Source organism: Haemaphysalis longicornis, unplaced genomic scaffold (genome assembly GCF_048455015.1).
Source record: "Haemaphysalis longicornis isolate Haplotype H1 unplaced genomic scaffold, Haemaphysalis longicornis Haplotype H1 scaffold_1, whole genome shotgun sequence".
NCBI classification, from domain to species: Eukaryota; Metazoa; Arthropoda; class Arachnida; order Ixodida; family Ixodidae; genus Haemaphysalis; species Haemaphysalis longicornis.
This window is the reverse complement of record NW_027526203.1, coordinates 277,533,844-277,546,064: the sequence shown is the minus strand read 5'-3', so window position 1 is coordinate 277,546,064 and position 12,221 is coordinate 277,533,844. Positions and strand designations below refer to the sequence as shown.

Genomic DNA, 12,221 nt, shown 5'->3' with positions numbered 1-12,221 from the left:
ACAGCTTTTTGACGGCAATGCCTTGTGTAGTGTTCGCGTATCCCAATATTTTGGGAAACTTTGTAGCGCGGCCATTATTTTCCACGGAGCTCTTGCAGCAACTCTATCAAGAACAATGTCGGCAAGGCGTAGTCTTGCTAACAGCGAAGCACTTGATTTTAAAGAACGCCTTAAAGCCCCTCGTCGCCGGGAAGTGTTGAAAGAACTAAGACATAGGAGAGACAGAACGAGTCAAGTGCTCGTCCCGTCTTTCTTATTCTAAATACTGCCCAAACTTCGCTGTGACGATGAACCTATACTAAGTCGCCAGCCACAGTTTAGAGCACCAAAAACTGGATTGTTCCATGTGTCTTCAACGAATTGAGCCATTTGGGAAATCCTTGCAATTGCTACTACTACGGCTACTGCAATAGACTACTAGATTTACTACTACACTACTTGTTAGACGAACAATTTTTAAATTAACGTTCTACAGAAGATTGCACTATGCATTTAGACGCGGGAAGTTTTGTAATTGTTCGTAACTAGGACTGAATCGGGAGCCAAACTTATTTTACTGATGGCAATGGATTTCTCGATAGACGAATGGTGAACATTTTCGAGTGTTAGTTAATTTGAAACAACAAAGCAAACAACGAACTTCCACGCGGTGTTGGTGGCGCGCATGGCAGCTGCTTTGCAGTACATTTCAGTGGAACTGCCAGCGCCAACGTCGCCCCAGGGGCAGCCCGCGAGTGTTGTAAGAGGGGGGCTCACCGAGACAGTGTAGAGTCGCGAGAAGACAATCAAAGGCACGGAGATGGCTGCCGAGACGACCCAGATGACGCCGATGACGGCGCTCGTGCGCTGCTTGGTGACGCGCACGTGCGCCTGCAGCGGGAACATGATGGCGATGAAGCGGTCGCACGAGATGGCCGACAGCGTCAGCACACTGCACGTCAGGCACGTCACTGCAAAAAAAAAAAAAAAAAAAAAGGGGGGGTGGGGGGGAGGAGGGGAGAGAGGCCATGAGACTTCGCGGCCACCCCGCTGCCAGCTCATTAACCGGCCAGGCGAGAGCTGACAGTGACCACGTTTTGTTCAAAGGAGACAACTGGTGTCTAATATATATAAGCCCATACGGAAGAACCCTCTACGGGCATAGAGTGCTGTGTAGGCGGCCTTATGTGCTTCCAAGTTCTTTGTTGGCCCAGTCGAGTACGTATGTAGAAACTTGAATCATCGTTATGCAGTCGATTTATCAAATATTACCATATGACAGTTCAGGCCATTATGTATAATAAAATTTAATGTGACACGAAATTATATTACATTATATTAGGTTATATTATATTATATTATATTACATTATATTATATTATATTATATTATATTATATTATTTTATATTATATTATATTATATTATATTATATTATATTATATTACATTATATTATTTTATATTATATTATATTATATTATATTATATTATATTATATTATATTATATTATATTATATTATATTATATTATATTATATTATATTATATTATATACACCACCGCAGTACTGGAAGCATTGAAAGACCAGGAAATATAGCACTTGCATAAACTTTTACGGACGACATATAAAAAGGATGTCGGGCGCGATAAACCTCCGCAAAAAGAATAAAAAGTTTTCGATCACGAAAAAATGAAGCAGCTTGACACGACCTCGCCAAAATTGTTTTCTGCCTAGGAACATTTAGGAAACTTGACATTATTCAATAGAGCTGTCTTTCTCTTTGACTGGGAGGAATCAGGACTACGAGTATGCGGAGAAAAGATGAGCCACCTGCTGCGTTTTGCGGCTGACATTGTCTTGTTCAGCGGGTTATAGGACACGTGCAAAACTGTTTCAGGACAAATCTTGGCCGTCAAATCTTCACTCACAAATCTTGGCGGTCAGGTTAATGATAAATGGGAATAAATTGAAAGTATTTTCAAATAAACATGCAGGAATCACCATGTTCATACTCGGTAATGAAATTTTTCATTTATTTCCAAAACTAATAAAGGCCCTCGGGAGAGGATAGTACCAAGAGGGGCCATTATGCAAAACTTCATATGTATTGGTAAGAGCTTAGTACATACAAAAAGGGTTCAGATTAAAGAATGCCAACAATTGTACAATATAAGCTTAGAAATATAGTGCTAATCGGAAAGGTTTTCATTTATGACAGTTACAATACAGAGAAAAATATGAAACAAGCGGTCGAAATTCAAACACGAACGCAGTGTAAAACAAGAGCAAATAAAACAAAACGCAATCAAGTTGAATCAAGGCATATATAACAGTGTAAATGTTCACTGTACGCTTCTTAAAATAGAAAAGCGGAGAATAAGAGAGAAAAATATTACATAATGTCAGCAGCTGATGATGGGACGTTTGGAACATGCAAATCCCAGAACAGGCCCTTGCAGGACCTGACGCCCGGAGACTTGAATTATTGAACTGCTTAAACAGGGATGCTACTAATAGCATAGGAAAAAAACAAGTCAAGAGTAGAGGCGATAGTTAAATAAGTCAATCGTCACCCCACTGTTTCAGATGATTAAGGTCACTTTGAAGGGTTAATTGATCACTGACGTTAGGAACAGTGTGGTAAATAACAAAGTCGCCGGCAGTCGGTTGAATTTTACAATATACATTAGTTGGCACATCTTTAATATACATGGGAAATAAAAGCTGTCACAGTACTGACCCTCGTGGGACCCCTGGTGTTACTGGAAGGGAAGTAGAAGTAGCACGGGTAACAAAAACAGCCTCAGAGTGATTGCTTAAAAATTCACGGATACAATTTACGATGTCGCGGCGTAGATTTCACAATGAAATTTTGGAGAGGAGGCGATTATGGGGTACTTTTACGTACGCTTACGCGAAGTCCACGTAAATGGTGTTAGTATGCATGTTAGAACCCAAGTCAATGCGTTAGTCGTGCACGAAGAAGGCCACTTGATTCACGCGCAAACATGGCCACCAATTTTTTTTTTGTTACCTATTCCTTCCATTGAGTTATTGCTCTTAGATCTACTCATATTCCCTCCTCACTAGCCACTCCGTTTCCCAGGTGGTCAACAGGTTGTCGCTCATAATCCGATACGGGGTATTTAACATCGCTTCCTAGGTTACTGGACATAAAATTACGCGGAAACTTTTAGCCATCGCAAAGCGATTTGTTTGCCAGGTGTAAAATGTCGACGCTGATTACAGATATGCTCGAATATATCTTGCTTTTGCAATATCAGACATAAAAAATAGCAACAGCTTAGCCACCCGCGCATGCGTTAGTTAACTATTCCGAGAGTACAACAGCCATTTCGTATGTCCGCCTGTCGAGACAACTTAAGTTCGCATTTTAAATCGATGAAGCGAGGAGGGTTGTGCCGGGAAAGCCGCTTAGTGCCGCGCTAAGTTTGAAACTGTACCGGCTCGTAAATGGCACCGACGCATGTGGTCGCGCTGGGAGATTCCCATTGAGTGAAGGGAGAAGGGGACTCAAAGAATTCGGGAGGCTTGCGCGGGAGCTGTCGCGTTAAATTTACCCCTGAGGTCTCTGTCGGTCTGCACCACTGTCCTCTCTAAAGGGCTGCACCCGACCAGGAATTGTGGCGTGCCGTGCTACCGCCACTCTTTTAGCGTCGGGAATTGGGCAAGTTTGCGTGCCCATCGCAGAGCCAGTGCATTGAGAACAAGTGGACGACTTAATCCGATACTTAGCCCAACTGTCTCCTCCGGGTGATTTTCTCGTGCATTGCCTTCCTTTTTCCTTTCCACGGCGAAGTACGACTTAGTTCAGCAGTTATCTGCTGATGCAGTACGGGTAATCGGCTGCAGCGAGCAAACGAATAAAAACAACAGGTTCTCTTGAGGTGCCACGCCTCCAGAGCACCGCAGCATTTTTATGGCAGCAAAATAAAGCAAACGAAAAAAACTTCCGTGTGAAAGAGATTTTGGTGCAGGTTACAAAATACCAGGTCTTTATTATTCTGCAGCATTTTCCTTTCGTTCGACCTTGTGTGAACTCGGTCCAGTAAACTTCATACCACTCTACGTACGTACACAAACGCGACAAGTGCGTTTTGGGCTGCATCGACTGAACGAAGCGCCAGGAGCCGGCCTGACATGGTCGATTCAACAGCAATATATGTACAGGGTGTTGCGACGATAATTGGAACACTTTAAAATTTTTTCCTGAGCGATCCGCCGCTCTGTTCGCGCTCAAACTTCACATAAAGGTCGCATTTTGTGGTCTATTTTGTTTGACACCGGGAACAACAACGGTACTTACCTGTTTATTCTGAAAATAAATAAAAACGATTTTCGCCTATTGGAAAATGGCCGCTGATTTGTACGTGCGAGCCAGCGCAAGTTGATGTTGGAACGACGGAACCACCTGCAGAGTGAAACGCATGTTTGGGATTCACGTACGGAGCCAAATGGTGCAGCAGATGATCAGAAAATGCACCTAGAAATGAGCTAACAGACGATCAGAAAACCCGGTTTTCGGGCTCGCACGTCCAAATCACCGCCATTTTCCCATAGGCGAAAATCGTTTTTATTTATTTTCAGAATAAACAGGTAAGTACCGTTGTTGTTCCCGGTGTCAAACAAAATAAACCACAAAATGCGACCTTTGTGTGAAGTTTGAGCGTGAACAGAGCGGCGGATCACTCAGGAAAAATTTTTAAATTGTTCCAATTATCGTCGCAACACACTGTACACTATTCAGCCTATTCATGTCCACTGTGGGGAGAAGGCCTCCCCTATTGACTTGACTTGCAGTTGCTCCTATCCTGCGCAGTCCAATTTTATTCTTGGCCACCAACTTAGGCAGGCCTAAGTTTTCCGTCCAGGTGCTTACTCGGAGCCCAAGTTTCTGCCTCGTAAGTCATCACCGGGAGCATGCATCAGTTGTGTGCCTTTAATTTTAGGGACAGAGTTTACCTTCCATCCATTACTTCCGAATGTTTTCCGAACGCTATTCATCCCGTAGTAACTGCACAAGTGAAACAAAAAGTAAAGGGAGCACGAGTTAGAGATTTTGAGAAAATTTGGCCGTAAGCATGGGCATGCTTACGGTCAGCACTCGATAAGTCGTGCAAGCACTTGATGGGCACTAGTTTTGATTGCCAAGTTAAAAGACTGAAGGAGGCGGGGTTTCCGGATGGCGCTATTGCAGCCACCCTCAAAAATTTCTCTAGCTCTGAGGGACAACACCGGGCCTTCCGTCATATATACAGACTCATTTGAGGCACTACGTAGTATTGAGGACCCAAAAACAGACGACGCCACTGCTCAACGCATCCGCCAGATACTCCAGCACAAGCAGAGGAACGACATTGACGCCAGGGTCAGCTGGACGCCGGGACACGTCGGGGATCACGGGGGTGGTAACGAGGTGGCACATGGTCTTGCCACCTCACAATCTGGAGTTATACCTGTACATCTCCAGCCTCTCCTGCTCGGATCTCCCGACCTCCGCGATCACCCCTACGCGGACTCGCTGCCAGGCGGCCACTTCGAAATGGCGCGAGTACGACGCTACCTCCGGTTTCTTCACCGCGAGAGATTAAAAAACATTACCCCTCCACAAATCTTTAAGAATTTACCCCTCAGCCGATCGCAAGAAATATTTATTAACAAAGTACTTGCCAACACGGCCACTACACCTCATATGATCCATAAATGGCAGACACTTGCTGACCGGAAGAAGGGCATTGGCACCGCTGCCCCCCGCACATGTACCTTCTGCCACACTGTGTGTGAAGCAAACATGGACCATCTTATTCTGCACTGCTCCGCTTTTGATCTTCATAGACTAAACCATAGTGTTTTTCAAAATTCAAATATGGAAGCATTACATAGGGACATTCTCGAACATCCTCAACACCTGGTGACCTTAGCCGAGTTTGGCGTTGCCAGTGGCCTGGCGAGCGTGATTTAGTGGGTGTCTACCTCCCTCCCTATTCCCCCTCTTCCCCCTCCAGCGACCTTCGGTCCTCCCCTTCCTAATAAAAGAATTTATCATCATCATTGCAGCCACGTGCGAAAAAAAAAATCAGAAGTGCCATCAAGCAAGCCAATGACACGGTTGTTTCGAAACCTGCCCCACAAGAAAGAAACAGAGTGGAAATAATCCCGTATGTTCATTGGCTCTCTCATGGCATCAAGAGAGTGGGTTCCCGATACGGCGTGAACGTTGTGTTTTCTGCCGATAAAAAAGTAGGCCAGATATGCTCTGCCGTTGGCAGACGCATTGATACGCCGGGCCGGCACAAAAAAGGCTGCCACGTGAAACACGGAAAGCAGTTCGTTGCTGGCACCCAATCAGTGGTGTATCGACTGCCGCTAGCTTGCGGCAAGGACTACATCGGGCAAACAGGCAGATGCCTGAACATGCGGTTACGGGAACACCACAGTTCGGTGGTGGGCAGGCCTTACACGCACCTGGCTTCGCAATGTAAAGAGTGCAAGGTACAGGAGGGGCAAACCTGTGTTGGTCGCCCTATATATTTCTGTTTCTTTAATAAATGTTGCCAGTTGCTAGTAGCGCGTCGTCATGTGTATTTCTCTTCTTAGTCAACGTATTTCCGCGCCTGTTTTCAAGATGAAAATTTCTTCGCCGTGTGCCTAGACAACAACCTCGAAGTGTCTGTTCAAGGAAGTCATTCTAAAATAAAATCCGGCGGCACATACTCTAATATAAATCATTGTAATTTCACGAAGCCGTGCTCCGTTTACTTTATGTTGCACCTGTAGACCTGTTTCACTTCTCGTGGTTTGTATTGGCCCACACACCCTGCCCAAGATAGTTATAATCGCACACTGCTTCAATTATTCATTGCTTAGGCAGAAGGGGGTGCTTTGTGTATGTCTATTTAGCAATACTTTCGTGTGACCTACTATATTTACCTTCAATTTCGCCACAAGACTTTCTGAGTGAAGTTCCTGAAACATTCGTTGTACCTCTTTTTCCGTATCACTGAACAAGGTGATGTATTTCGGAAATTTGAAGTCGCTCATAGATTATCCGTTAATCGTATCCCTGACTTCTCACAATGAAGCTTCCTGAATACGCCCTCTAAGCATGCTGTTATTAATTTCGCTGACGTGGTGTCTCCCTTGCCTGACGCCCGTGCTAACACAGAACTTTCCACTCTAATGAAGTGTTATCGTGCCCGTACATTCCTTGAATATGTCCTCTAGAAGCCTTATCTGCGTCTCTTCTACTTTCTGTTCTCTAAATGCTTTAATCACTGCAGGGCTTCCTACTAAATGAAAGGCTTTTTGCGTTATCTGCAAATTCTATGTACAAGGGCCTATTATACTCTGCCAACTTTTTTTATTGGTATGTCTATAGCCAGAATATGATCAATTGTCGAGTAGCCTTTCCTAAATCCAGTCTATTTCATAGGTTGTTCGAAATCGGGGGTGTCACTTATGCGGGCAACAAATATGTGGGAAGGCAACTTGTATGCAACAAAGAGAACACTGATAGGTCAGTAATTCCTAAGCTTTTTGTAATCACCCTTCTTTTAAAACACTCTCATCTTGTCATTTCTCCAGGGCAGTCGTACTTTCAGTGTCCGAAGCTAGCCTGATAATAGTTTTGCCAGCTTTCCTAGTACGTCACCTGCGTCCTTCAGAAGGGCTGCAGGTATTGCTTCGTCACCTGCGGCTTTGACTCTCTTCATTCCCTTGCCTTGTGTTACTGCTGTAACCTCGCAAGGGGCTCTAGCCCGTTCAGTACGTTTGCTTGTATAACTTTTCTAGAATATAAATCGGCATAGAACCCTTCAGCCACTTTCATTATGTCATCCGTGACGCCCGCTACGCAACCAATTCGTCATAAAAGTGTCCTCTAAAGCTCCCGCTTTCGGTTAATATTATCTTTTCGACGTCGTAGGCCCGAATGTCACCGTTTTTGTTTCAGCTAATCAATTTTGACAGCTCCGTCAATTCTATTCGTTCTTTCGTTCCTGATTCTGTCATTTTCCCTCGACTTTTTTCTCTAAGTTCCTAAGTTCCGGAGTTAGTTTGCCAGTTTGTTGTTCACGCTCTCGACCTGCTGCGGCTACTGCTGAATCCGTAGTTATCCTAGCCAAGTTGTCATTCAGTAAGCCTAGGCTTCATTCCTTTTCGGATAGCACGGGGATATTATTTCTGAAGTAATACTCGAATCTGCGACGCGCTGTCGTTTACTGATTGCATGTTTGGTTTCCTTCTTTGCTGCCATTAGCTCATAACTACTAGGCGCGACAGGTAGAGGACTAACACGCACTAGTATAAAATAAAGTATTTATTAAAAATAAAGCTTTACCGTCCCTTCATAAAAGAGTTGAGAGAAGCGCCAAAGGTTTCTGACATCAAAACTGCGTCAAAAGTGCATCAAAGCGTTCGCTAGAAGTGCGTACAACCTTCGTTCAAAGTGCGTCTAATGCATCGTCAAACCTTCGAAGATCCAAACTCCACACGAAGAACAAACCTAATGCCGAGTTTTCGCGCACGAAGCAAACGTATCTATAAATGATCTAAATGTATACCGATACGTGGTTGAAGAGATAAACGTGTACAATTGTACGCCTTCTTCATGATCGATGCGTGTATTGTCTTATCTAGAACTGTTCCTTTTCGCGATTTTCAAGTAACCGTTTTGACGCAAGGGAAGCCCGGTTTCACGCATGCGCCGTGTGTCCGGAGATCTCATCAGAGCTGCTCGGTCCACCAGTCGGTCTATGGGCGAGTGCATTAGTTCATTGAGAGGACGCCATCGGTCCCACTAAGAAATCTTTCGCTGTAAAACACATAGATGTACACACGATAAACACGTTACACACCAGTCGGGCTCATGAAAGATAAAGACAAAAAAAAACCCCGACAACCCTCAGAACTTCAGGCATGAGATGCGCGGTAAAGAGGTCATCATAGCATGCGTAGGAACGTTAATTCTGAACGTCAAGGTACGTAACCTTCCTTGCATGCATCCGAACTCAAGCCTGACTAACAAAATTATCTTGATCAATTCACGCTTCAACTGATCACTGTGCCTATAGAAAATTGTACACTTTCCTATGAGGGGCAAATGCGCAACCTGGGGCCCAATTGTCCAAAAAAGAGGCGTCGTTTCGAAACGACGCGGGGTGGCAAAAGGAGGGAGAAGGGGCCGGAAAATGCTGGAGAAGTAGAACGAGGAGCACTCTGTAGCAAGGGCGTAGAGCAACAAGCAAAGCGACGAGGAGAAATGCGGATCGCTTTGTGCCTTTGCTACACTGCTCCTCGTTGTGCTTCTCCCTCTTTTCGCGCGCCTCAAAGCGGAGCCTCAGCCCAAGAACACATGAATTTGCATGGCGCTATCACGTCGTTTCAAGACGACGCCCCTTTTTCGGAGAATTGAGACCCTGGTCAACGAACGAAGAGATGCAAAGTGGGCGCTCCCTTCAAATAATCGTGTCGTTCTCTCAAACGTGAGTAGAGGCAACCACGCTCCTGACCCACGCGTAACCGCGCAGGTGTAGCACGGAATATACTTGTCCACATGTTTCACGGTAGAAACATTCCCTGAGGTGAGCGGGTCCCTTGTAGCTGCCTGTTAACACGAACACAGATTCTAATCAGCTTGTTAAGTGCTGAAATCGTCACGTCATACCTCGAAGCCACCTTTTTTTTTTCAATGAATGGGTCGTTTTGTGCAGGTATGAAACCCACCTGTTCTTGTTCTTGATTCCCTGTGTGTCCATTACTCTCCCGTAGTTAAATTGGGAGGAGACTAAAAATCTTAGATCGAATCATGGGCATCTGGCAAGCAACTTTCATAATTAATCAAATATTTAACAGCCCAAGAAAGTCAATCAATAAGAGATCTAAAGAGAAAGGTTCTGGCCTTCCTCTTGTAACCCTCGTTGGCCTTTCTGGTTAGTATGGAGTGTTCAGAAGTCTAACGTCATCCGAATAAAAGGCCCTGTCCGCCTTCATTCCCGGATCAAGGACAAAAAGGACACCCCGACTGAAGCGAGAGAACAGTGAGGGATAAATCTTCACACCTCTCCTAAGGCTCCTATTTTAGATTACCGTAAGCGTATTCTGTTTACTTTCTTGTCCTGTTCCCGATCCTTCCCCTCGCGTGCCCCATCGTTTGATGTGGTCTGTCATTTCTCACTCACTTTCTCCCGCCCCCCTAACACCAGAGAACAACCGCCAGGTTACTCCGTGTCAAAGGGACATTGATGAGTCAAAAATCATATCAAGTGTGCGGTTATCATCAGGCCTTACTGAAAAACGATTGGGAACAGTAAAAAAACGCCTATATTTACTTTACGCGTGAAGCGGCATCACAGCCAGCTAGGGGCGTACGTAGGATTTATTTCGAGGGAAAGCTGGGCCCCCCATAAACTGAAGAGGGATAAAATGAAAGGAGTAAAAAAGTTTAAGCAAGTAATGACTAAAAATAAAGATAAGCTTTCCGGTTCTGTGGATCCAGCCATGACTTTCCAAGTGTTTCTTTTTTGTGTTTTTTTACAGGTATTACAAATTGGCTGATTTTCAGTGAGCACGCAGATTGTGAGGCTTCAAAAGCCTAGTAAATAGCTTGCGATACAAAACTAGATCAGTAGTGGTTATTTTATGATGTACAAATGTATCGATGGGATCCTTCACCCCCCCCCCTCCCCCCTTTCATCTTCCGAGCTGAGAATTGTTCCGATCTGAGGTGACTTTTTTTCTGTCGCGTGTAACGCCTTCTGTACAGCTGTTCTCCTAAGGGCTTGCCTTTCCGGCGCGGCTGATGTTGCTAACTTAACGGCTTTTACCGTTACCAGATGGTATTTCGGGAAAGAGTACTTGCATTTACTTGGGACGAGCGCTTTGTCAATGCCTGTCTGTGGGTCACCCTTCCCGTCAGCCATCCTCTCTTAACTCAGAAATGCGAGTCAATTTACAAGGGTCCAGTCATTTGGACTCCGTGCTGCACCGACGCCCTTGTGATCCAGCTGGGGAACGCTGGGTGTCTTGTGCACCCAGTAGGCTAAGGGGTGCGGCACAAGGTCGGATTAAGCGCCATCGACGTTATGCGCCGTTCCTATGTAGCCAGGGCTAAGCCGGGGCCGACAACTTCTGGCCTCCACTGACTTGCCACGTCCACGAAAAAGAAATGTCTCCCCAAAAATCCGTCAGCGGACGGGTGTTTCAAGCGTGCACAGTGCCTCCAAGACTACCAGAGGTCAGTTATACACCTAGTTTGTTCTCACTAGAAATTGAGACAATATTCTCGGAAAACAGTAAGCCTAAAAGCGTTCTAGGGGTCCACCTACCAACCAATATTGCGAGACGATTTAAAGGCACAAATAACCAGTGTAAATCCAATCTCAACTCGTAATGCTACCGGGACACCGCCGAGAGTTATTGAGCCTTCTTCTTGATATAAAGGTCTGACGGCACAGCATCGCGACAACCGCTGATATTTTCCGCAGCACGCGCCCAGCTCTACTTGGGAGCGCACGCCAACAACGAAGTGCGTGGGAAGCTCAAGCAGCATACCAGAAAGAACATTTCCGGTACTTGGTCATGCCGGCCATTAAATCCGGTGCCAAGGCCACGCCGCTAGGTTCAGGGCCTGACCGAGTCTTTCAGGAAATAAAACCCCAGGCGACGTGACTCGGCGTGGCTCGAGGAATTTATGCGGGAGTTATTTGCACTGTGTCTTGTATTCACAGCAAAACTGTCTCGCCATCAGAGCAAAACGCCTCTATCGACAGCGCATTCGCTCGAAATGTCCCCATCATATCGCGCTTGAGCTACGAGTACTATTTCTCGCGACGTAAGCCGCTGCTGGCGATCATGTACTTCCCTCCTAATTGCAGTGAATGGAAGGACCGCTTTCATTAGTCTTACATCGGCCGAGCCCGACAATATTAGGGCAGCCACCTTTTTTTGGTTTTCATTATGGCTGAAAATGGCCCCGGGGACGTAGGTCGTCTAAGGGACGGTCGCCATTGAAAGCACTCTGCGTAAAAAAAAAGAAGAAAACGCACAAGCAATGTATTTTGCGAGAAACACGATAATATAAGAGGTTATTCGCCGAAGATAAACTACTAGTCACAACAAGCCAATTCGGGGTTTTACGGGACGGAATGGAGTGAGTGACACCAGCACCTTTTCAGCCCATTTTGTAATAACATTGGCGCCAAGAAATAACATTGTCAACTC

At 45.3% G+C, this 12,221-nt stretch overlaps 1 protein-coding gene across 1 annotated transcript in view; it reads right to left on the bottom strand.

Moving 5' to 3' along the window:
• Positions 1-12,221, bottom strand: part of LOC144158983 (substance-K receptor-like) — a 481,277-nt gene that overhangs the window by 301,294 nt on the left and 167,762 nt on the right. Inside the window, exon 2 of the mRNA XM_077690206.1 lies at positions 757-950. Coding sequence (XP_077546332.1) covers positions 757-950 — 194 coding nt within the window. The remainder of the gene's footprint in view (positions 1-756; positions 951-12,221) is intronic.